Raw genomic sequence first — 26,696 nt, forward strand, 5'->3', positions numbered from 1 at the left:
TCAGCATGTTTTGCCGTTGAATTTCTACAGGATGATGGGAAATCACAGTGAATGGTGTTGTTTTGTCCCAATGGAGAGCTTTGGTAGTGTGGTCACTGTCACAAAGCAGGAGACGCATCAGCTAATCTGCACACAGCTAGCTGTTGCAGAGTAATGAATTCCCTTTGAGAAGGTGGTGATAGGACCCTTCATGAACTGTTGTACATCTCCTGGAGAAGGTGCTCTATGGGGACGACGTTTCAGGATCTAGGCCCAGTGATATTGTAGGGAGTATAGTATGTGACTTGGGGAGCTTGTGGTCCCTTGAGCCTGCTGCCATTGGCTTTCTTTGTAGAAGAAGTTTTGGTTTTGGAGCAGCCCTGACTACAGAACATTGTATAGATGATGCTCATGGTTGGGTTGTTGCCTTCCCCCGTGCAATAGCTTCATTTATCCCTCAAACAACCTTCCTTTCCCTTTTTTTTAAAAGAAGGGTCCATTCCTTATCAGCATAATTTGTGACCTACTGTGCACATTTCAAGAGGATATGCACCATGCCAGTGAATGGTTAAAAATGCCTCGCGAGTGTGGGAGGTACCTGGTATTGAAACTCCAAAGCAAAGGAACTTAAGGGGTTGCAGAGTGTGCACACACCCAGTTCCATAATCAGAACACCTCTCTCCACCACTGAAGTAATGTACCAAGAGGGTGACATCCATTATCAGGGACCCCCCCCCCCCCCCCACACACACACACACACAATCTGGGCCATGCCCTCTTGATGCTACCATCAGGCAGAAAATACAGGAGCCTGAAGACCTTCCCACCCCTCAAGGTTCAATAGTGACTCCTTTCCCACTGTCATTAGGTTCTTAAACTGACCTGAAAAAACCAACACTGCCCAAGGCTAGATTTCCATCACCTTGCAGTAATGTTATGACATTTTTGTGTCATGCAAGTTACACATAATTTATGTTAATTTAAGTGTATGTTGTGTTATGTTTGTAATGTATTGTGCTGTTGCTGCTAATTGCTTGTTGTTATGGCATTTATAATGTGGATATGTAGGTCCATGGAAATATTTATGAGCTTGCTGTAGACTAAGTGGTCTCTTCCTTGCATTGGATTTACCCTGGAGTTTAAACTCTGTGCAAGGCCCCTGTTGAGTCCTGGCAAAGCTTTGCCCTTGGCTGCAGGTAGCCCACAGCTGGCATTTCCTTCCCCGAGAGGAAGGTATCTCCCTTCCTATTTTGCTGGAGGCTCTGCACTTCATGTTCTCTAGCCGTGGTTGGGTGAAGCATCTGAGTCATGTTTCGGTCATCGCTTTGAAGCTGGATTATGTTTATATTTCATTAATACTTCTATCGCTTGCCAGTAGTATGGACACTTGATCTTAGAATCTGATACCCCAGCTGAAGGATGTGGTTACATTACTGGGCTGGAGTCCAGATCTCACTGTCTGGGCGTCATGTGGCAGGCTGAGGTGCTGTATTTTAGATGTGACTTCATGGCCATCTCCTAGGTGGGTATGGAAGGGTGCCTGATAACGTTTGCCCATCTAAGACCACACTAAGAGCATGGTGTAATGTTTTGGTTACATTATCGAAAATACATCATTGAACTAGAAAGAGTGCAGAGAAGATTTCACAAGGATACTGCCAGGACTCAAGGGCTTAAGTCATAGGGAGTGGTTGGGCAGGCCAAGACTTTATTCCTTGGAATGTAGGGGTAGTCTCACAGAGGTGCACAATATCATGTGGAGCTTAAACAGGGTGAACTAACACAACCATTTTGCAAGGAAAGGAGATCTAACGACTGTGTTTGAGGTGAAAGATTTCGAAGAAACCTGAGGGGAAACCTCTTCACAGGGAGTGTTGCGTGCATGGAACAATCTGCTAGAGAAAGTGGTTGAGGCAGGTTCAATAAGGTCGTTGAAAAGACATTTGGATGAGGACATGATAGAAAAGGTTTAGAGAGATGTGAGCCGAACAGGGGGTAAATGGGACCATCTTGGTGGGGAGCATGGTCAGCATGGACAAGCTGCTGCAGGGCCTCTTTTCATTTGTGTTACTGTATGACTCTGCCTCCAATCTCAGAGTCTGATGGACTTCTGAATATTATGAAATTCTAGGGACATGGAGTTGGTACACAAAGAGTCCCTGAGGTAAATAATCAGCCAGAGTCTTTCTGCAGGAACAAGGGTCTGAACAACCTAGACTTGTCCAATTCCTGCTGCTGTTATCACACTGTCACTGTTGTGCACAGGCTTGCTCTTGTCTTTCGAAGATCAATGAGATTCATACAGTTCTACATAATGGAAACAGGCCTATTGGCCCAACCCATCTCTGCCAACCAAGTGCTTATTGAAGTAAATCCAACTTGCCTATGTTTGGCTCCTATCACTCTAAACCCTTCCTATCCATGTAACCTGTCCAAATGTTTTCTTTTTAAAGCATTGTAATTGTATCCACTTCTACCAATTACTATGGAGGCCGTTTCCATTTACCCACCACTCTGCGAGAAACTTGCCTCTTGGGTCCTTTTTTAATTTTTTCCCCTCTAGCCATAAACCTATGCCCTCCAGTTTTTGACTCCCCATACACTGGGAGAAAGACTGTGATCATTCACCTTATCTATGTCTCTCCAAATTTTATAAACCCCTCTAAGGTCACCCCTCTACTCTGCTCCTGTGAAAATAATCCCAGCCTATCCAGTTTCTAGCCCTCCGGTCTCGGCAACATCCTTGTGAATTCTATCCGCACCCTCTCAAGTTTAATCACATCCTTTCTATAGTGAGGTAACCAATCTCATTTTGTATCTTGTTTTAGACTAAAAGTACCTTATTGGCAGTAAAGTGGTTTGAGACCTTTGAAATGATCTTAGGTTCAGGCTATCCTTGGATTTGTTAGAAATGACAATTCATTCAGTGATGTTGATATGACATACTGACCTTCAATCACATTTAACTCACTTTATTGGGGTTTCTCATAATTGATGTGCTTTTTGTTTGAGGTACTCTTGTAAAGTATTTTAGGGGGGGGGGAACTGATTATTCCTGAATTGCTGAAAGTACTAAATCACCCAACTCAAAAATTAAGAGGTAAATGTCACAGACAGCCAGAAGCGAAGTGGAAAGCTTAAAATAAGCTGTGGAATCAGATGCTCCCAGCACCATTCTGCTAAACTACTTAAGCTGTGTAAGAACACTTAACACATTTTGTGTTTTTACAAGAGTGAAGTTCTGAGACCAGGTCAGGGCTTGGGGGCAACTGCCAAATGTTAATTTTGCCTCTGCAGCAATGGTTTTATAGGACGGCAGCTCAGCTGGAAAAGCGTGCCCATGTCCATACCTCTGTGTGAAACAAAAACAGAAAGCTGCTGGAGATGCTAGTCAGGCTTCACAAGCATCATTTGTGGAGAGAGAAAAGGTTAACATTTCAAGTCCAAGACCCTTCAGCAGAACCCATTCTAATGAAGATCTGATGCAGAGTCTCGGTCCGAAACATCAGCAATTGCTTTCTCCCACGGAGGCTACTTGATCTGTTGAGTTCCTCCAGTGGATTGTTTGATTGCTTGTTGCTTCAGATTCCAATGTCTGCTCTTCCTTGTGTCCCCATTCTAATGAAGGGTCTCAAACTTAAAGTGTCAGCTCTGTTTCTGTCTCGGGTACCTAGGATCAACTTTACTTGCCGCGGACATTTACAGGTACAATGGATTCCGATTAATTGGGCCATCGATTAATCAGGGTAGCCATTTATCGGGGAAAACTCTTAAAGAACAAAAACGAATCCAGAAAATAGTTGGGATTCCCTTTATTTATTTGGGACACCATTCTGCTTAAATGGGACAGGAGAGAATTGCCAAACAGTTTCTAACTAGCGTCAGTTGCGTGATATTGTAAAATATATTGCTTGAGTTTTCCAGTGCCATCCCTGAACTCCACTGTGGCATCATCCTGTACCTTTCTTAAGTTGCTTTCAGTTGACTCTCTCGCAGGTGATGTGGCATGCAAATGGTGGATGAATTTCAATCCAGCTTCAGCTACTCGCGGCCCCACAATGCTGAACCTCCTGCTTTTACTATATACAAGTTCAATATGGTTTGTTGATTGTTATATTTCACTGTTATAAATGTCATTTCCATAGGAATGATCTTTTCTCCAGTACAAGTTCTTAGTTGGGTATCTGCAATCTTCAATTCAGTTTCTTTTGAAATGCCATTCAAGCTCATTTTGTGGAATGACTGAAACAGCCGATCTTTTAATTAATTTGCCATTCTCTTCTGGTGTAAGCCATATGGCTTGTCTATTGTTTTCACATTGTGAATCTCAAGGCTATTCAGTCCTGTGTCAGTCACTCCCATCATTTTCAGTTTTACATTAACAGCATGCTGATTAGTGTTCTTTTTAAAACTGCAACTGGAGGCTTTATCTTCTTCCACTTCCCTGTGTAGTCCATTTATTTTTGTCTGCCTGACTTGCTCTCTGTATTGGTCTGTTGTATGTGAGCTCCTGCCATAACAGTAACATAATTTGTTTGGCCAGGCAGGCCTCTGTCTAGATGGTTCATGCTCATTTTCGTTCCAGACTACAACTCAATTATGTCTCTGTCTACTGTTTCCATAGATACTTCTATTTCAACTGCTCTTCTAAATGTTAGTTGTGCTTCAGTTAGCTATTTTTGAATGCATCCACAAACTAAGTGATTTCTCAGTGTACTACTAAGCCCATCGTTGAACTGATGATGCTTAGACGATTACTTCAATTCACCCACATTCACTGAAATGAATTGCCCTTCCTTTTGATTCCACTTATGAAACCTAAAGCGTTCTGCAATCAGTAATGATTTTGGTCTCAAATGTTCCTGCAGTACTTCCACGATATCAGCAAAGCTCATTTTGGCTGGTTTGGCTGGAGCAATAAAACTTCTATGCAAACTGTGTGCCTTTAAATTCGATGCGTTCAATAAAATTAGCATTTGCTTCTCATTGGCAGTTAAAATACTACTTGGTTTGCTCACTGACACAACAGATAGCTAGATAGTGTATAGAGTTACAGTACTTATTAGGACCTGTCAATCACTGCATCAGGTTCCTCCCAAATCTAGCTACTGTGCTCTACCCCTTGAACTTGTTACTACAGCTCAGGAAGAAATGGCAATCGCTAAAGCAGCGTGACATCAGACACTGTCCTCACATTATGATCTGAGCACATCCAGAAGAACGGTGACCAGAGCTGTAAGATCCCTTTACTGCAGTCCTGAAGTCAACTCCAAGAACCACAATGGAGGAGGCCCCAGAACTTAATATTATTTGTTTCATAGCCACAAGTCTCAGCTGCTAAGCAGAGTGACTCCCCCTCATCAGGAAAGACATTATCCCACAAGAGTAGGCAAGACTCCACAGTGATTAAATCTTTTGACCTGAATGGAACAATTTAAAATTTACTCTGCTCTTGGATGTTTATATAGTTATGTGCTATACTGCATATACAGTATTGTCCTAGTTCTTTCTTGAGCACATACATTATACACAGTGCCTATAAAAATTATTCAACCCCTTCCCTGGAGGTTTTCATGTTTCATTGCTTTACAACATTGTATCACAGTGGATTTAATTTGGCTTTTTTAATGCTGTTCAACATAAAAGACTCTTTCGTGTCAAGTGAGAACAAATTTCTACAAATTGGACTACATTTATTATAATTATTAAACGTAAAATAATTGACTGCATAATTGCTCACCCCCTTCAAGTCAGTATTTAGTAGATGCACCTGTGGCAACAGTTACAGCCTTGAGTCTGTGTGGATAGGTCTCTATCAGCTTTACACATCTGGACACTGCAATTTTTCCCAATTCTTCTTTACAAAACTGCTCAAGCTCTGTCAGATTGCATGGGGATTGTGAGTAAACAGCCTTCTCAAGGCCAGCCACAAATTCTCAATTTGATTGAGGTCCAGATTCTGACTTGACCACTCCAGGACATTAACTTTGTTTATAAGCCATTCCTGCGTAGCTTTATGCTTGTCTTGCTGGAAAACAAATCTTCTCCCAAGTCACAGTTCTCTTGCAGATTACATCAGGTTTTCCTCCAGGATTTCCCTGTATTTTGCTACATTCATTTTACCCTCTACCTTCACAAGCCTTCCAAGGCCTGCTGCAATGAAGCACCCCCACAGCACGATGCAGACACCACCATGCTTCTAGGTAGGGATGGTGAGTTTTTGATATGCAGTGTTTGGCTTACACAAAACATAATGTTTAGTCTGATGGCTAAACAACTCAATTTTGGGTTCATCAGACCATAGAACCTCCTTCCAGCTGACTTCAGAATCTTCCACTCGTCTTCTGGCAAACTCTGCTGAAATTTCAGTTGAGTTTTTTCATCAGTGGCTTTCTCTTTGCCACTCTCCCATAAAGCTGCAACTGGTGAAGCACCCGGGCAACAGTTGTTTGCGCAGTCTCTCCCATCTCAGCCACTGAAGCTTGTAAATCTGTTCCCTTGATGGAGATGGGAATATGGGGTGTTTTCACCTTCCTGAAGTCCATCACCTTTGTCTTAGTGATGTTGAGCTGCAGGTGATTCAGCCCACCCCACTCAACAAAGTTGTCCACCACTCTTCCGTGCTTGACCTCGACCCCAGCTGATACAGCCCACAACTGCCGAATCATCTGGAAACTTCCGCAGGTGGCGGGACTCCGAGTTGTATCTGAGGTCTGAAGTGTAGGTAGTGAACAGGAAGGGGGACTGGACAGTCCCCTGTGGTGCTAACCACAGTGTCTGATACACAGCTCTGCAATCTGACATACTGTGCCGTCTGGACAGGTAGTCTGTAATCCAGGACACTAGTGGAGCATCCACCTGCATCTCCGTAGCTTCTTCCCTAGTAAAGCAGGTTGTATGGTGTTAAAAGCTCTGGAGAAATCAGAGAACAATATACTTACAGTGCTGCCTATCTCGTCAAAGCCCATTGATGCAGGAAGATAATGGCATCCTCAAATGCAATTTCTGCTCAGTAAGCAAACTGCAGGGGGTCCAGTGATTTACATAGAAATACTGCAACGTGTTGTGCTCAATCCTGACCGGGGCTGGCTCACGAGTGTACTTCGATATTTGCCACTGATCTAAGTCACTCGTATCTCTCCTGTGGACACTCCTGAAACTACAGAAGTACACTCTGTGCTGTACTCTTCAGGGGACTGGTGGAAGGAGGGAGAGAGAGAGAGAGAGAGAAGTGATAAATGACTGCACGGTGCATTTTCTCAGGGTCTGTGTCAGTCTTAGGAAACTGCAATACGTGCATGAAAGTTTTGATAGAATTGAAGAAACGTTGTTTTCTTTTCCAGGACATTTCTGGGGTGGGGGAGGCAGAAAGGATGAAAGAAAAGTTACACAGAACAGGAGAGTGTGTTGTGGGGCAGAGCTTGGACAGTTACTGCTTTGCAATGCGATACGTAACACATTCAGACAACCTGCGTGTTATCATGTGTATGGTGAATTGTAATCTTTTAGTAGTTTGGCTGTGAGCCAGAAATAAGGAAAGGAGAACTTTAAAGCTACCTGAATCATTTCCATGACCAAGGTCACAATGTAAGCTCTCTGAGTTTCAGTTTTAACAGAACGCCAAAGCACAAAGGTTATCCTGAAGAATCGAGAACTTTAACGGGCATTTTGTGCCCAGATAATTTGGGGAAGGGAAGGTAACAAGTTCTCCAGAGCAAGATTTGTTATTATATTAACGGGAACCTCTACTCAGTGTTGAATCACGGGGGGGGGGGGGGGGGTGGTAAATGGATCTCTGCCAGAATCGACAATGGGGTGGGAATGAAGATGGGACGGCTAAATCGGTGCCACGATATGTGATCTGCCAGCTTTGATCGGTCGCCGGCTCCAACAGGCCTGGCTCTGGGAGTCTTCCTGTGCCCAGCAGCCCCAGACCAAGCTTTCAAAGGCAGACCTCACACACAGTCTCGTACTGATACAGTTCACTGACAGAGCAGACATCAGTTGGCGATAAAAAGACTGACTTTCAGTGCCTCAGTGAAATGAACATATTCCATGCTGGTTTCCGGCCATTAGAAGTTGAATAAACACCCTTATCTTTTTTTTTGCCTTTTTAAATCACATTGAGGGGAATGTACAGCAAATGGAGCATAATCTCCTCCATCTGTACAACCCTCCCCCGTCATCCAATGTCACTCTCTCATCGGTAACTCTCATCTCAGCCACTGGATGAGCTCTGGAATTTTCTCCCAAAGCCTCTTCTACCCCCACCACCCCCCTCCCTCCCCCCGGCTCCAGGATGATCCTCAAACCCTACACTACAGAGCCCTGGATTAAACTTAAAATAGGAACAGGAACAGCTCTCTCGTCCCTTATTGTCTGTAGTGAATATGGTGTCAGTTTAAACTAATCCCATTTGCCTGCACATGATCCACACCCCTCTGTTCATGTGCCCATCAAAATGCCACTTAATCGTCACTCTCTTGTCTGCTTCCACCACCTCCCGTTCCAGGCATCCATTACTCTACAGAAATCCACACATTTCCTTTGTCTCCCATGGAAGGAGGCTAGTCTATTGGATGGAGGTGCAGGTATTGTGAGGCGCCGTGGGATGTTTGGCTGTGGTAAGGGTGCTCTATAAGTGAGAGTTGTTTTACCGTTTCCTGCCATGAAGGAGTGCCGTGGGTTATCCCAGTCAGTATATGACAGAGAACTGATGGCGTGATCCCACTGCCTGGCCCATCAGCACACTCCACTTCTCATCTGCCCTCTGGTGTCCGAGCTTCATCCCTCCAGTGACCAGATACAGTAAATGGAAATTTGGACCTGCGGGTGCACAAGAGGTGTGAGGGCTGGGCAGATCAGTCATGTGTGTACAAATAGGCTTTGGGGAGTGAGTGGGCTACCACCCCTCTTGCTTCTGTTTTCTGACCTAACTCTACCGGATGTCTGCAGTCCTCCAATGCCGATCTCCTGAATGGACCCAATTTTAATAATTCCACGCTTGAATGTTGTGCCTAAGCTCTTCAGGTCTCCCCTCTCTGTCCGCATGCACCTCCTTTTACAAAGCAGCTGAGTCCCACAATACAGAAATGGCGCTTCAGTCTACCGTGACCACGTCAACCTTCACCAATCACATTTCTCCACGCTTCGACTCTACCCTCCATGCCACGCCACTTTAAGTGCCATAGGGCAGCACAGTAGCGTAGTGGTTAGCACAATGCTTTACGGTACAGGCGTCCCAGGTTCATTTCCTGCCATTGCCTGGGAGAGGCAATTGCTTGCCCTGTGGTTGTGGGTTTCCACCCACAATCCAAAGATCATCAGCATTGGTCTTTGTAAATTGTCCCATGATTGGGCTGGGATTAAGTCAGAGGATTGCTGGGTGTCATGGCTGGAAGGGCCTACAGTGCTGTATCTCAATAAATGAATTAAGTCTTTATCCAAATGCCAATTAAATGTTGTGATTCCACCACCACCTCTGGCAGCACACAGCAGATATCATTCACTCTTCATAATAAAACAAAAATTACACCTACCTTGAAATCCCCTTCTAATACTCCTCACCTTAAACTTATGCCCTCTTGTTTTTAATAACTGTACTGTGGAAAATGATTCTGGCTGTCAACCCAATCTGCGCTGCTGAAAATGTGATACATGTCTACCAGGTCACCCCTTAACCTCCTATGCTCCAGGGAAAACAAGCTCAAGCTATCCATTCTCCCCTCATAACTGAAGTCCTCCAATCCAGGCAAATCTCATCTGCTCTCTTTCCGGCACAACCACATCCTTGTTACAATGTTTTGTAAAGTCACAACATAATGTCCCAACTTTTATGTTCTCTGCCACTTGTACAAAGGTAAGCATGCCATGTGCTCTTTTCAGTACCCTCCACCCTTACTGCCACCTTCAATGAACTCCAGGTGCCTATGTTCATCAGCATTCCTTAACTCTATCGTTTACTGTACACCTCCTACCCCCAAAATGCATCACCTTGCACTAGTCAGGATGAAATTCCACCTGCCAAAGTCCTGCCCAACTTTCAGATCTCTTTCCTGCTGTAGATCTTGGCAAGACACAAAATGTTGGAGGAACCGTGCAGGTCAGGGCTCTGTGGAGGGAATAAATAGCCAATGTTTCGGGTGGAGACATTTTCATCAGTCTTGCTCCGTATTTCCAGCATCTGCAGAATCTCTTGTATTTATTAGCTTTAGACAACCTTCCTCATGATCAATAACACCAACTTTGTGTCATCAATAAAATTTACTAAACTTACCTCTTACATTAACAGCCAAGTTGTTAATATATTATCACAAACAACAAGTGGCCCCAGCATCCATTGCTGTGGTATATCGTTAGTCATAGTCCTCCAATCACAAAGGAACCTTCCCATCACTCTTCCCTGCTCCTTATCACCAAGCCAATTTTGGATTTAATTTGCTTGTTCTGAATCACATGTGTCTTAACTTTCTGGACTAACTACTATGCAAGACCTTGTCAAATACCTTGCTAAACTCCACATAGACAGCATATACAAACTTTGCTTCATCTGTTTTAGCTACCACCTCAGAAAACTCACTCATGATTTCCCTATACAAAACCATACTGATGATCCCTGATCAGACCACTGGGCTTATTTCTGCTGTCTTTAGATAAGGGTACAGGATTAGCTATCCTCTAGTCTTCTCAACTGTGGCCAACACTGGCGCAAAGATCTTGGTTAGGCACCAGCTATTGTATCTCCTCCCTTGCTTCCCAAAACATCCTGGGTTAAATCTCATCCAGCCCTAGAGATTCATCAACCTAACTCCTCCCCAGTACTGACCTGCTACAAATCTGACTATCTGTTCTCACACCCATTGTTGTCTTTTTGTCTTTGCAGTGAAGTACATGAGGGAAGCCACACCGTACATTCGGAAGACCTCGCCAGTCTCTGAAATTGGATGGGAAACCCTCCCTCCAGAGTCGCCCAGACTTGGCTCAGCTGCCTCAGAGTCTCCCTCCACACCTACCTTCTCTTTGCGCATCGAGTCCAAGGACAAGAGTATCCCGCTGAAGATGTGTTACGTTACCCGAAGCCTCACTGTCCCAGACCCAGAGAACAGGTAATTCCCCTCTTCCCACTGTCTAATTGTCTTTATATTTACGAGTAGTCTAATTCTAAACTGGCTGAGGTGAGGCTTAAGTATTGTCAAATGATCAATGAGCAAATGTACTTCTGTTAACAGCAAAGCGTTGAGACTGTGCTTTCGTTAATTCCATTGAAAGAGCTCTGGGTCACCACGAGTTATGACAACATAAGGAACAGTGAAGTAGAACCGAAAACTCATAAACCCTCCATTACAGTGGAGACGTTAGACCACGTCTCCGCCTCCTCTCTCAACATTTCAGAAGGTCTATTCTGCACTCAACGTGTTGGTGCAATCACGAAGAAGGCGTGCCAGCAGCTATATTTCAATAGGAGTTTGAGGAAATTTTGTATGTCACCAAATATCAAATTTCTACAGCTGTATGGTGGGGAGTATTCTAACCGGTTGCATCACTGGTATGGAGGGGCCGCTGCACAGAGTTGGAAAAAGCTGCAAAGGGTTGCACACTCAGCCAATTCCTTCCTGGAAACTAATATCTCCACCACTGAGGACATCTTCAGAAGGCAATGCCTCAAGAAATGGTATCCATGACTGAGGGTCCACACCATCCAAACATGCCATCGTTTCTTTACCACCACCAGGGCAGAGGTTCAGGAGCCTGACTAGGCACACTTCATGTTTTAGGAACAATTTCCCTCCATTACCAGATTTCCATGGTCCATCAGCATTCCCTCACTATTTTGTCTTCCTTTCGCGCTGTTTGTTTATTACTGTAACTTGTAAAACAACAATTTCACGACAGTGATGAAAAAAACCTGATCTTGATTCTGAAACCACTTCCATCTCTTCATTATTATATCTTCTGCATCCCTCTTGTGAGTTCTGTCACATCTCATTCTCCCCCTTCCACTCGCACTCTCCCTCCATCCTCTCTCTCCTCTCCCCTAACTTGCTGTCTTCATCCTTTCTCCTGCTTGCTTTCTCTCCCCTCACTATCTGTATCCCTTTTCTCCCTCTTGCTCCTGCTCCTCTCTTCCCACTTTCCTTCCTCCTCTCCCCTTGCTCTCTCTACCCGCTGTCTTTTCTCATTTCCTCTTGCTGCTGCTTTTTATAACCACTTGCACTATCACTTCTTCCCTACTGAGCCCCACCTGCACCCTTTTCTTCTGTTTGCCTGTTCCCTTTATTGTGCCTCGCCCTGATTTCATTGCTCTAGCATCTTTAGCCCTTTGTCACCTCCACCTATCACCTCCCAGCTTCTGTCGCCCTTCCCATTCCTCTCTCTGTCCCTCCTCACCTGGATCCACCTATCACCTGCCAGCTTTTGCTCCGCCCCTTTCCTCCAGCCCTCTATACTGGCTGTCTTCCCTCAATCTAAGGCTTTTGTCACAACACATCACCAATCCGTTCCCCCCCCCCCGTAGATGCTGCCTGCCCCACCAAGTTCCTCGAAGATCCTTTACGTTGCTCCAGTTTCCAACGTCTGTGGTCTCTTGTGTCTGCATCACTCACTCTGACAGTATCACTCATTTGTAGTACAGCTCATGTAAACTTGTCAGGAAGCTTTGGTTTCCAGTACAACTATTTGATATTTCACGAAGACGCACCAACATTTGTATGTTTTAGAACATGCCTCTCCAGAAATACCACCAATACCACAGAGGTACTGCTTGTGCACAAGTACAACCTTCCAGAACCAAAAAGGCTTTCCACATTTGCAATAAAGCCAGAAGGTGCTGGATCATTCGGCTGATCAGCCATCTCCTCTCAAGTGTTCTCTGAATGTGCATTTCTGTACCAGAACTGCTGATCTCCTGCCCATGTTTCGGCCCAAACTGGAGAGTGGAATGACTGCTGGTGTAAGAACATTATTAACATGAAGTTGTAGTTAACCAGAGTGAAGGAGAGTCGGCGAGCACTCTTTGCCTTTAAACTGGGGATACACAACTTTTTTTTTTAATGCCATGGAGCCTTATCATTAACGGACCCCAGGCTGGGAAACACTGCAGACTTAACGAAGAGTTGCTGGTTCACATCCCAGTCTGATGGCTTGTGCATGACATCTAGGCTGATACCCCACTGATGGAGGGCTTGCATTTCATTCCGGGGGCTCAGGCTTCATGCAGTTGGCAGCAAACTGGACTCTGACTTCAATACAGTGTATTTGTGAGGTAGAAATTGTGGCTCCAATTTGCCCACATGGCTTTACTAATTGGGATAATTACAAGTCAGGACAAAGGGGAGGACACACGCTGCTTAGAACAATGCCACGGGACCCTTGGTTTCATAGTTCACTGGGGGCACGGCAATTGATCTGTGAGTGGAGGTAGCCCTGCTGCCTGTAAACTGCAGAGCCCGAGGGTGAGATACCCACTTCCTCGTGTGGCATCACGGGCTGTCTCGCTGGCAATGCTGCCACAGCTCTGCCACATCCTGCAGAAGAACACAGCCCACCTGCAGGTTTCCTGTCAGGTTTGCATAGCATACGGTATATATCACCAGGTCAAGTCATGGCACTGTGGGAGCATCTTCACTCGAACTACAGAGGTTCAAGAAGGCAGCTTGGAAATAGTGGCACAGTTGGTGAAGCCACGGCTCCTAAGACCTGGGTTTGTAGCACTAGCTCTATGGGTTTGCATCGTCTCCCTGTGACCGTGTGCGTTTCATCAAGTTGTTCCAGTTCCAACCGCTTCCCAGCTCTGGTAGGTTAATCGGCTGCTGTAACTTGCCATGTGTTGTTGAACGGTGGGATATGGGGAGAAGTTGATGGGAGTGTGGAGGAAATAAGTAATGGAATTAACGTAGGATTGGTACCAATGGGTGGTTGATGGTCTGTGGCCTGAATATGCTGTATAACTCCATAGCACATCACCACCACACTCTAAAGGGCCGTGAGGGATGAACTGTAAATGCTAGCCATGCCTGTACCACGTAAAGGTAAAAGCTTCCCAACGACATCTGTACCTCCGAGAAGGTCAGCAGAACATCTTGCCTGCCATTCCCCTTAAAGTCACCCACCAACTAGGAAGCAGTTTGTTTGACGTAAAGGATCACAAGTCTAGAGAAAGATGATGGGAGTGTGGAGAACCTTATCACACAAACTCTAAATGCTGCATCTAGAGTTCCTTCCTTCCTTCTGCAGTGGGAGGTTGAACATAATCAGATGTCCAAAAATGACACTATTTTGCTTTCCTTAGGCAGTTTGAATTGCATTCACCCGACTGCAAGCACACCGTGGTGCTGAGGTGCAAAGATGCCCCGACAGCCCAAGCCTGGTTCAATACCGTTCAGGCCAACGTCAATAGCCTGACATCCAAGGCCATAGCAGAGGTCAAAGATCAACTTGGCAGAACGGGGATAGCTGGCTGCCGAGAGGTTTGGCACATGGGCTGGCTTGCGGAAAAGGTAAGGCCACGAGCAATTGTTGTTTGATCATTGGGATGTTTTGCTGCGGGGCTTGGGGAAGTGAAGATCCTGTTCAGACAATGGCAGGACAGTGTGAAAATGTTGGAGGTTACAGTCTCTGCCCCGTCAGCTGCTTCCTGTATAATAATCACTGTGCACAGAGATTGCCGGATTATGTTACGAGCTGTAAAAGTGCTTTATAAAGTTTCCCCTCGTTCATCACCTAGCAGGTTTTGTCCAATATATTTCTCAGATAACAGGAAGGTTTGAAGGTGGTGTCTGATTACATTTTTTTATATTTTCATTGCTGCATTGGAGGCTATTCAGTCCATCAACCCTGTGATGGATCATGGAGCATTTCCATCAGTTTACTTATTACCCCGTAAGATGGTGTGTCTTATGCTTATTAACACTTAGAATCACATAGCAGTAAAGCATAGACACAGACCGTTCAGCCCAACCACTCCATGCTGACCACAGTGCACACCCAGCTGCTCCCAATTTCCTGCATTTGGGCCACATACCCCTCTGCTCCAGCATTCCAGTGCTGCTTAAATATTGCTGGACCTGTCTCAACCACTTCCTCTGGCAGCTCACTTCACGTAAGACTGAAAATCGTAGAAGCAGTGTTAGGCAATTTGGCCCATTGAGTCAGTGGACAGTGGTCTTCCAACAACAATGGAGCAAGTGGCTTATAAAGTTCAAAGTAAATTTATTATCAAAGTACATGCAATATGTGTCTACCCTGAAATTCATTTTCTTGCAGGCACCCACAGATACAACCAAATACAATAGAATCAGCCATCATGGCTGATTTATTAATACCCCTATCCCCATTCTTCTGCCTTCTCCCCGTAACCTTTGCCAAGCTTACTAATCATCAACATATCAAGCCCTGCTTTAGATATACCTAATGACATGGCCTCCATGGCCATCTGTGGCAATGAATTCCACAGATTCACCACCCTCTGGCTAAAGAAGTTCCTCCTCCTCATTGTTCTAAAGGGACATCCTTGTATTCTGAGATTGTGCCCTCTGGTCCTAGACTGCTCTCCACCTCCACTCTATCTAGGCCTTTGAATATTCGATAGGTTTCAGTTCTTCTAAACTCTCGCAAGTACAGGCCCGGAGCCATAAAACATTCTTCAAACGTTACCCCGTTCATTGCCGGGATCGTTTTCGTGAAACTCCTCGGGACCCCCACCGATGCCAGCATCTTCTTTCCGAGAGGAGAGGCTCAGAATTTCTCACTGTATGCCAAGTGTGGTCTGACCAGTGCCTTGTAAAGCCTCAGCATTACATCCTTGCTTTTATATTCTAGTCCTCTCAAAATGAATGCTAACATTACATTTGCCTTCCTCACTACTGAATCAACCTGCAAGTTGACCTTTAAGGAACACAAAGTACACTAGATGTTGAGTTTATCCAGCTTGTTTGTACGTCTTGATTTAACCTTTAAGGAATCCTGCACGAGGACTCCCTTTGTTCTTCTGACTTCTGAATTTGCTCCCTTTGTAGAAAGTAGTCGATGCCTTTATTCCTTCCACCAAAGTGTATGGCTGTATGCAACACTACATAGTATTCCCTCTGCCCAGCCTCCAAATCCATCCAACTCCTTCTGCAAACTCCCTGCTTTCTCAACATTATCTGCCCCGCCACTTATTGCTGTAAATTCCACAATCTTGACTGCAAGACCATCAGTTCCATCGTCCAGATCGTTAACATACAACATGAAGAGAAGTGGGCCCAGCACTGAACCCTGCTGAATACCACTAGTCACCGGCAGCCAAACCATAATGGTCTCCTTTGTTCCTATTCTTTGTCTCCTGCCAGTCAGCCACTGTTCTGTCTATACTCACCACCCTCTTCCCCAAGCCCCATCTGCAAGGGCATCAGGCTTGGGGTAGCTTACAGTGGTCAATTAACAAACCAGGTTTGGGTGGAAATCAGAGTATCTGGCAGAAACCGTCCAGTCACCGGGAGAACTTGCAAACTTCACCCAAAGGTGTTCAGGGTTGAACCTGGAGCAGTGAGACAGCAGCAGTGACGCTCTCGCCCTCATGGTGCATTAAAATCCAGTGCATCCGGCTCCTGCTGATTGGTCCACAGTAACAATGAGGTGCCGTGGCACAGGCCAGCTGAAGTTCAGCAGGCAGCATCGTCAACTCTGAACCTGGGGGCAAAGGCAAAGAATGTCAACACAGATCATATATTTTTCAAGCTAGTTAAGAACATTGCATTCTGCTCATTTAGTGTGAACAAGAGATTATTTGGGAAGATCCAGGTTTGAAGGGATGAAGCAGTTCTACTTTTAATAAGTCTGCTGGAAAAATGAGGGAAGGGAAACTGGTCAATTCCCCCAGTATTGAGAACTGAGTGTAGTGGGGAGATGGTCAGTGTAAAGAGGAAAGGGGCAGTGGTGAGGCAGGGATCAGTAGGTGATAGGTGGATTAAGGAGGGGCGAAGGAGTAATGGGCAGATAGAGCCAGGTAGGGGAGGCAGAGGGGGTGGAATTGAGAAACAGCGGCAAGTGGGTGATGGATGGCAGTTTCTTTAAAAAAAGGACAAATGGGGAGAGGGTGAAGTTGGAGACGGGAGCTGGAGGGTGATAAATAGGGGCACAAAGGCTATGAGTGCTTGGTGTCCACAATTCTGCTTTTACTGCTGAGTTTAAATAGAACCTGTTTTTTTCTTGGTCAGCAGACAACCTGTTCTCCAGTTTCTGGGTTCTGAGAATGACCGGTGATCCATCGGTTCATTGGGATTGTTGCTCTTTCTGAAGGAGACTGAGACAGCCATCAAATCTTTTCCTCCCTCCAGCTTGATAATGTCTTGTCAAGATGAAGCTTGGAATCGACCATCTGTTGCAGGAAAGCCCCGTAGGACTCGAGTGTGTGGTCTACCCGGTGGAGGCAGCAGAATACAGAAGCTGTCCATGTCAGAACCACTAGATTCAAAAACAATTACTTGCCCCTAGCTGGCTGGCTGACCAACAGCACCACACCCACATCACCAACTACTCTCCGCACCCTCGCCCACTCCACCATGCACTGCCACTTTATGCTTTCAGTTCAGTCCACCCCACCCCTCTGTCACAGTTACTGTCTTACTTTGATTTCCTATGCCCTGCTGCTGCCTAGGAGAGTTTCTCTTGCCAAGAGTCACGTTATCACTTTATCGTTTCCTGTCAGAGTCACCTCGTTTGCAGAGGCTCCTGTAGTTGGTGTCATTGTATGTACATACAATCAGTCTATGTACATTGGCTAATCTTTGAATATATGGCCATACCTGGTTACTTGTGCACTGTGTTCTATAGGATTGGTGTTATATTTATTTTTGTGTTTTTTCTGCTGCCTATGATCCAGAGTAACAATCATTTCACTCTGCTTCACACTCGGGTACTGAAGAGTGTTAGAGGGCACTGCCGTTCAGCTGAGTCAGTTCGACAGAGACATTCTTCTCGTGGAAGTGAGAGCCCATTCTGTCATGCCCTTGGTGGATGAGTCAACAATGACCTTCAAACATTCATTCTCTAGCGCACTCTGTACTTGCAGCTCGATGGTCAAGGTTGGAATGGCCCTGGTCTGGGAGTGGAGCTGCTGTAGGTCAGAGTGTGGTTTGGCTCGGCTCTGCGGACCAGCTGGTCTCCCATGTGAAATTACCAAAGAACACGGAACAGCACAATGACAGATTCTTCGGCTCACAACGTGATGTTACTTTGAACTAATCCCACTTGCCTGCACACGGGCCGTATCCCTCTATTCCCCGCCTGTTCACGTACATGTCTAAATGTCCTTAAACACTGCTGTCATGTCTGTTTCCACCACCTCCACCAGGCTGTTCCACGCTGGAGGGGGTGGGGGGGGGGGAGGATCTTAAAACTTGCCCTTTTTCTTCCTCAAACTTCAAAGCTATAAACTCTAGCGTTCAACATTTCTGCTGTGGGGTAAAGATTCTGACTGTCTACCCTATCATAATTTATAAAGCTTTATCAGTGTTCCCTCACGTTCTGAAACTCGGTGCACAGAAAAAAAACAATGCATGTTTGTCCAATGTTCTTTGCAGTTAACCCTCTCCGATCCAGGCAGCATCCCGGTGCATCCCTTCTGCACCCTCTCCAAAGCCTCCACATCCTTCCTATAATGAATGATACTGCAAGTGCATCCTAATCAAAGCTTGCTGGAGGTGATGTGCAGCGTTGCAGTGAGAAAGATTGAGAAATGTTGGTCGATGATTCAGCCTTGTGAAAATAGAAGTAGCATTAACTATTCAGCCTGCCCCGCCAATCAGCATGATGATGCCTGACCTTCTCCATGCCAATACCCCATAAACCCTCAATCCCTTGATATTTTTTCAATAATTTATCTACCTCCTCTTTAAATATCTCTGCACACCTCCGATTTAGCAAATTCCTGAATGTGCTGTGAGACTGTGGACCTGTTGATTGGCCTGCTTTCGCAATGCAGACAACAGTGAATATCTGACAGCGGACAGAAACCTCTTGACTGCCAGAGCCAAGGGCTTTTGTAATGTCAAACAAATTCTACATTTAAAAATAAAGCAAAACAGTTCTGCTTTTTGTAGCTGGTTTTGAATAGAATTTTAGAAACAAAACCAAGTTAATTCCTCTTTTTTTTTGATAGGCCAGTGCCCTGCAAACTGCTGATGTACATGCTTTCCAGCAGTTCACATTGGCTTGACTGCCTTTTTCCTTTCACTTCTAATGAAAACGGATGTGGTTCACAGTCATCTTGGTCAGCATGGAACAGCTGGGCCAAATGGCCTGGTTCTGTCTTGTATGATTCTGACTCAAAGTTGGATTGGGCTGTAAGTCTGCTTATCAAGGCAGAGCAATAACCATAAGACCAAGGGTATAGGAGCTGAATTGATCCAGTCAGCCCCTTGAGTCTGCTCTGTCATTAAACCATGGCTGATTTATTCCTCTCAACCCCATTCTCCTATCTTCTCCTTGTCAAGGTTGATGGCCTTACCAAACAAGAACCTATCAGCATCTGATTTAAATGTACCCACTGACAGCTTTCACAGCTGTCTGTGGCAGTGAATGCCATAGATTCACAATCTTCTGGCTGAAGAAAGCCCCCCACCTCTGTTCTAAAGGGACGTCCCTGTAGTCTGATGCTTGCCCTCTGGACTTAGACATCCCCACTATAGGAAACATCCTCTCCGCGTCCACTTTATCTAGGCCTTGCGATATTTGATAGGTTTCAGTGATACCCACTCTCATTCTTCAAAGCTCCAGAGCCATTAAATGCTCTTAGTACATTAACCCTTTCATTCCAGGATCATTCTTGTAAGCCTCCTCTGGATCCTCTCCAGTATAAACACATACTTAGATATGGGGCCCCTAAATTGCTCCCAATGCTCTGTGTGGTCTGACCAATGCCTTATAAAGACTCAGCATTATACAGTATCCTTCCTTTTATATTTTAATCCTCTTGACAGACAGACATTATTGATCCCGAGGGAAATGAAATGAAAGCTAACATTGCAATTTGTTTCCTTACCATCAAATCAATCTTCAAGTTAAACTTTACTAAATGCCACACAAGAACTTCCAATTTACTCCCCATTTAAAAAATAGCCTATTCCTTTCACCAAAGTGCATGACCATTGATGCACCATCAATATCTCTGAGACGTGAGGCGAGATATCGGCTTTTATTGACTGGAAGAAAGAACAAGCAGCAAGTGACCACCACACTACATCCTGGAGACTGAGGCTGGGGCTCAGGCCCCAATCGCCTTTATACCGGGGTCCGTGGGAGGGGCCACGGTCAGTGGGAGGAGCCAGCGGGGGGGCGTGTCCAGACAGGTATATGTAGTTCACCACAACCATACATTTCCTTATTCTGTATTCCATCTGCCACCCCTTTGCCCATTCTCTAATCTGTCTTAAGTCCTTCTGCAAGCTCCCTGCTCCCTCAACACCCCCTGTCCCTCCAACTTTCTTTGTATCGTCCACAAACCTGGCCACAAAGCCATCAATTCCAACATCCAAATCATTGACGTATAACATGAAAAGGAGCAGTCCAACACCGACCCCTGCAGACTTTCACTAGCCTCCATGTTTAGTGGATGGCAATCATCACCGTAAATACTTGAACCAATATGCTAAACACAACTCTTTAAAAGAATTGGCATAGGAACTGGCCTACTGCATTGTATGATCATGTAGTGTCTCTTTAATTCTCCATAAACTTTTACTTTTTTCTCACTGGTGTGGCAGAAGATGCATAAGCTTAAAAGCATGTGCCACCAGACTCAAGGATATCTTCTATCCCACAGTTATCAGACCTCTCATACACTGAAGATGAATTCTTGATCTCCCAGTCTTCCTGAAGCACACAGTATTCTGCTTTCTGTTTCCTTTTTACTATCTCGACGTACAGAATGATCTACCTAAAGAGCACAAAGTTTTTTACTGTATCTCGGTGACAATAATAAACCAATAATAATCAATACATCTGAAAATTACTTCTAGAAATGTTATTTTTACCAGTTTAGAAACCAACACAGAAACCCTTCCTTCATTCCAGGCGGTTGCTGTCTGAGGCTGACAGAAGCACTGTGCCATCTTCTATTTATACCAAAGCCATTCCACCTTGTCAGTCTGTTGTGGATGAAGAAAGTTAGCTTGGACATGACAGTCAGAGTTGCAGTCTTGTGAGAGACGGTGGGGGGCGGGGGGGGGGGGGGTGCACAATGTACTGACAAGTAGACCAGACATGAGGTTTCCTCAAGCACTCATTTCCCTGTCTTGCATTACAAAATCTGCAATGCCCTAATTTAAATGTGCTGAATTCAGCAGAGTGACCTCCTGATTACCAGGATGCTGTCTGGATTAGAGGGCATGTGCTTTACGGAGAGGTTTGACAAACTTGGGTTGTTTGCTCCGGAATGACGAGACTGAAGGGAGACCCGATAAGAGTTTATAGAATTACGAGAGCTCTAGATGGCCAGTATTTTCTTCCTAGGGACAAAATGTTTACTATTAGAGGAAATCAATTTAAGGTGAGAGGGGAGAAACTACAAAGGTGATGTGCAGGCAAGTTTTTAAACAGAGAATGGTGGGTGGCTGGACTACTCTGCCAGGGGTGGTAGTGAAGGTACGGGAACGTGCAGAAGATGGAGGGATACAGACATTGTGTAGGTAAAAGGGATTAGCTTGGTTAGTCATTTAATTGCTAGTTCAGCACTACACCCTGGGTCTAGGGGTCTGTTCCTGTGCTGTACTGTTGTGTTTCTGTCAAGTTAGACACGTCTTCAGGTATGGAATCCTTTAATTGAGGGCTTTGTTTACTTTAAGTCTGCATTTTTAAAAGTTGCCCTTTTTTAAAAAAAAGTCCTGAAATTAATCATCAGTTATGAGAAGAGTCCTTTAATTCAGTGGAGCCCTGGTCACTGAGTGCTCATGTTGATATCTTGTGGTTCTGGCTGTATCCCTGCTCTGTAATTGTGGTTTGACTACAGGGGTATCCCAGGGAGAGCTGGATGATTGTGCCTCCCAGACCCGTTTTATCTTGTGGCCACAAAATAACTGCTCGCCTATCGAGGTCTCAGGAATTGTCTAAAGGAGGAGGAATGGAAACTGTCTTGGGTCTGTTCCTTATGTGCTGAACATTTGGCGGGGATGGGAAAGAGGGAGAGTATAGCATTTCATACAAACAGGAAGCTCAGACTATTGGGAAACGTGGAAAAACAGAGATGCTTTTTACTTAACTAACAAAGTAGATTTTACAAGCAGTGGATAAGAACCTTCCTTCCTATTGCATCTCCCCTTCTCAACCCCAAAAGTGTCAGCACTAAGCTCAGAGAATACCGAGTCCCGATGTCAGTCTACTAGTTTGAGAACATGCAAAGAGAAAGTAACATTCTTTAACCCGTGTCACACTTGCAAAATTCCTACCATCTCCCCATCTGCTCGATACTATTATGAACTTCTTATGTTATTGTCAAGTGGTCTTGATTCTAAAGATGGCTTTGGTGGGGTGTGGTGATTGTGTTTTCCTGTGACAGAGGTGTGACACAAATGCTGATGTTGGGCTGGGGGTGGTCTGGCCTAATGGAGTTGGGCTGGGGATGGTCTGCCCTAATGGAGTTGGGCTGGGGGTGGTCTGCCCTAATGGAGTTGGGCTGGGGGTGGTCTGCCCTAATGGAGTTGGGCTGGGGGTGGTCTGGCCTAATGGAGTTGGGCTGGGGGTGGAGTTGGGCTGGGGATGGTCTGCCCTAATGGAGTTGGGCTGGGGATGGTCTGCCCTAATGGAGTTGGGCTGGGGGTGGTCTGGCCTAATGGAGTTGGGCTGGGGGTGGTTTGGCCTAATGGAGTTGGGCTGGGGGTGGTCTGCCCTAATGGAGTTGGGCTGGGGGTGGTCTGGCCTAATGGAGTTGGGCTGGGGGTGGTCTGCCCTAATGGAGTTGGGCTGGGTGTGGTCTGGCCTAATGGAGTTGGGCTGGGGGTGGTCTGGCCTAATGGAGTTGGGCTGGGGGTGGTCTGGCCTAATGGAGTTGGGCTGGGGGTGGTCGGGCCTAATGGAGTTGGGCTGGGGGTGGTCTGGCCTAATGGAGTTGGGCTGGGGATGGTCTGCCCTAACGGAGTTGGGCTGGGGGTGGTCTGGCCTAATGGAGTTGGGCTGGGGGTGGTCTGGCCTAATGGTTACCTGTCTTTTTCTCTTTGCAGCCGATGGTAGAGGGTGAGAAGAGAAGCTGGAAGCCGGTGCTGGTTGTACTCACCGAGAAGGACATGCTGATGTATCCTAGTATGCCTCGACTGAAGGACTCCTGGCTCAGCCCAGCCTGCACTTACCCACTGCTTGCCACCAGGTAAGAGGGCAGAATGCGAGGAAATCCTTCGGTTTACCAGTGGGAACTTCACTTTCCTGTTACGAAGGCGGCAACTTCAAGTTTGGTTTAGCTTTGATTAAACGGCTCTTTGCATCTTTCCTTCTTTCACCACCCTCCATATGAGATGCCCCTACCTCTACCAGTCCACCGACAATCCTGCTGCTGCAGATGCATGCGTTCCCCGCAGGCCAGACCGGAACTTGATCAGAATTTTGAGTCTCACTTCTGCAGTTCCTGGTCTGTAACCAATAGATCCAGCATGGCCGTCGCTGTTGAGGCGGACAAATGACACCTGAATTCAGCCTGAAAGGCAGATTGGATACTGTATCCCCAATTTTACTTGGCACATCAGTTCATTCAGTGAGTGAGTGGGGCTTAACTGTGATCCTCCTCTTCACCATGTTCCCCCTTCCTCGCCACTTGTCCATCTCTCCTAATATCTCCTGTGAGTGCTCTCCATCTGAGATTTAACAGTCCTGCTTTGACTGTTGGTGTTGGAGATAACTCTACATTTCTCCTGTAGAACTTCACTCTTCAAAAACCTGGCTCTTAATTTGTGGGCTTCATCTCCAACCCCTCCCTCTCCAAAGAGTTATTTTCTGTCCCATCCTTTGTTTCCTAGACCTGGTCAGAACATCAGACCTGCCAATTGCAGTGCCCAGTACCACTTGTCAAACCCTCGCGTGTCAGGTCAAACGCTCAACTCCGTTCAGTGTTCCAGATTTGCAGGAGGTTATGTGAGCAGTTCCTGCAGGGACAAGCAGATACACGGGCAAACACACAGACACCCAGAGTGAAACACACACAGACGAGCACAAACAAACATGGAGAGACACGCACACATGTGCACAGTCACACGGGCATGGAGACTCGTGCACGGGCACATCCCATGAGGGCAAGTTAAATCCCTCAACAAATCTATCAACATACTCTGAGCTCCTCTGATAAGCAGCAGGAAGATGAGTGAGATCGTGCTGGGATCTGCTTGAGGCCTAAAAGTAGGTGCTTTCTGCTCCCAGCCTGAGTTACTGAGAAGGGGGCTGAACACAGGGCAGAATAATTACAACTTTGAAGGAGAGTTCTCTTTTTATGTTGGGAATATTCTTACCCAAAATATTTTTTAAAAGGCAAGGATGAAAAAGAATTAATAGCAGTATCTAATGATGGATTTGCCAGCGCTGAAATGCCAACTAATTTCCCTTAAATCATTAAAACAAATTTTCACACTCTCTAGGAAAATTCTGCATTCAGGAGAAACAGGATGAGAAATCCTGTTCTTGCTGTGTGCCAGAGGAAACTTGCCTCCGGAAGCGAGAAGAGTAATCTGTTTATTGTTTTATGAAACCAACTGAATCTGATCACTGCTGTTGACCCAAGATGACGTAAGACTTGAAGATATTATCCAGCCCGGTCTGATTTGCCACATCCAAAGTTCCCAGAAGAGTTGATGTATCTTGTAACCATCTAGCCAGCTTCTTCCCACAAGCCTTAGTTGGTTTGACTCGGACCTTTTAATGTTAGAAGTTGTTTACCTAAGGGGCTGTTTTAGTGCCTTCATTGACACTCTGCGTACCATTGTTAGTTTTGGTCAATCATCTTGGCTCTGGGGATCTTCTGATGGAACCTTACAGCTGAAATGAAGCTAGTGAATAGATCTCTCTGTCTGTCTCCAACCCTTCTCCAGGAACCCCCCCCCAACCCCCACCTCCTTCGTCCCCTCGCAAGTCTCCCAGGAGCAGCTTCCTGTAGTTCAGTGTTCCCCTGGTATGAAAATGTATTAATTCAATATAATATCCTTAAGGTTTTAATTGAAAGATTACAGTTTGTTTCATCAGGAAGTTAGTGATGCATTGGACCGTACAGCACAAGATCAGATCCTTTGGTCCATAAAGCAAACTACATCTGCCTGTATATGAACTATATCCCTCCATTCCTTGTCTCTTTCTGCATCTAAGTGCACCATGGTACTTGACACTTCCACCTTGGGGGAAAAAAGATCTAACTATCTACACATATCATAATTTTATATACTTTGATCAGGTTTCCTTTAGTCTCCAAGGCTCCAGAGAAAACAACCAAAGTTTATCCAGCTTTTCCTTGTAGCTAATACTCTCCAATCTGGGCAATATCCTGGTGAATCTTTCTGCACTCTCTCCAAAGTCTCCATATCCTTCCTGTAAAGCAGTGACTAGAACTTCATATAATTATCCAGACCTAACCAAAGTTCCATATAGCTGCAACATAGCTTCGTGACTTACTCTCGGTGTCCTGACTGATAAAGGGAAGTACGTTTTTCACCTTACAACTAACTAGTCACCACACCAATGATCAAAACAGAACTAAAGTTCTTTAGTCTTTTATGCATAACTAATAGTGAAAATTGTAGTACAGTTACCTAAAATAATGTAACACTGAACTGCACTACAATTACTACACTGTAATAACGTTAATTCAACCCAGAGAACGACAGATAGGTCCAACAATGTCACCAGCAGGTGATCTGGTTGCTTATGGGGTTTTTCTGTGCAGGAATCACCACAGAAGCAATTCCACTTCAGAGGCATTTCACTGGCATCTGGAACATGCAGAACAGCAGATTGGTGCAAAGAGAAAAGTATCAACAATGGAATAACTGCGGGAGTTATTCTAAGTTAAATGAATTTTAATGGAGAGTCCGAGAATGTGGCATCACCTCCGAAAAGGGGTGTTTGGTTCAGAAATCTGACAGCAGTGGAGAAGAAGCTGCTCATTAGAGGGGAGAAAGAATTAATTTAGTATCTTTTTATTCTATAATAAAGTCTGTGCTAAACAAAAGCAGTGTTGGCAAGGAGAGCAGCCAGTGGACTTGTTCAGTAACTCGTTTCCCACTTGTCAGCAGTGAATAGTTAATACAAGGGACTAGCATTAAATCCGAAAACAGACTGCAAAGTAAGTGTTGCTCCAACAACACTGACTTATCATTTCCCACCGATGTACCGCTGGGTCTTCACTGGCCTACATCATACAGCAGCAACAGTGGGAAAGAGCTCTTCAGATCGCAAATGTTTCAGCGAGATTCTTTCTTCCTCAGGGCAGGTGCCAGCACGATCAAGACAACGCAACTGTCATGGGCAGGAAAGAAAAATAAGCTAGGCATTAATTTGTAAAGCTGTTTCCTCCCTTTCTGTGGAAGGAATTTGATGGCATTGGTGAGTCAGTAATGGAACAAGAGCGTATTGTAGAGAGCGGGGTCAAGCAAGGGTCATGGGAGAAATTTCACCTGGCAATGATCAACCTGCCATTAAATTCTGTCTGGAAACAGTTCAAAGAGGAATTAGTGTACGAGATCTGGCACAGACAACTGGAACCTCTGTCAGTCCTT

The 26,696-nt window shown here is 45.3% G+C and overlaps 1 protein-coding gene across 1 annotated transcript in view; it reads left to right on the plus strand.

The window, feature by feature from the left end:
- sntb1 (syntrophin, basic 1) overlaps positions 1-26,696 on the plus strand; it is a 111,087-nt gene that overhangs the window by 69,277 nt on the left and 15,114 nt on the right. Inside the window, exons 3-5 of the mRNA XM_059973075.1 lie at positions 10,862-11,084; positions 14,267-14,474; positions 23,172-23,314. Of these exons, the coding sequence (XP_059829058.1) occupies positions 10,862-11,084; positions 14,267-14,474; positions 23,172-23,314 (574 nt within the window). The remainder of the gene's footprint in view (positions 1-10,861; positions 11,085-14,266; positions 14,475-23,171; positions 23,315-26,696) is intronic.

Source organism: Hypanus sabinus, chromosome 1 (assembly GCF_030144855.1).
Source record: "Hypanus sabinus isolate sHypSab1 chromosome 1, sHypSab1.hap1, whole genome shotgun sequence".
NCBI classification, from domain to species: Eukaryota; Metazoa; Chordata; class Chondrichthyes; order Myliobatiformes; family Dasyatidae; genus Hypanus; species Hypanus sabinus.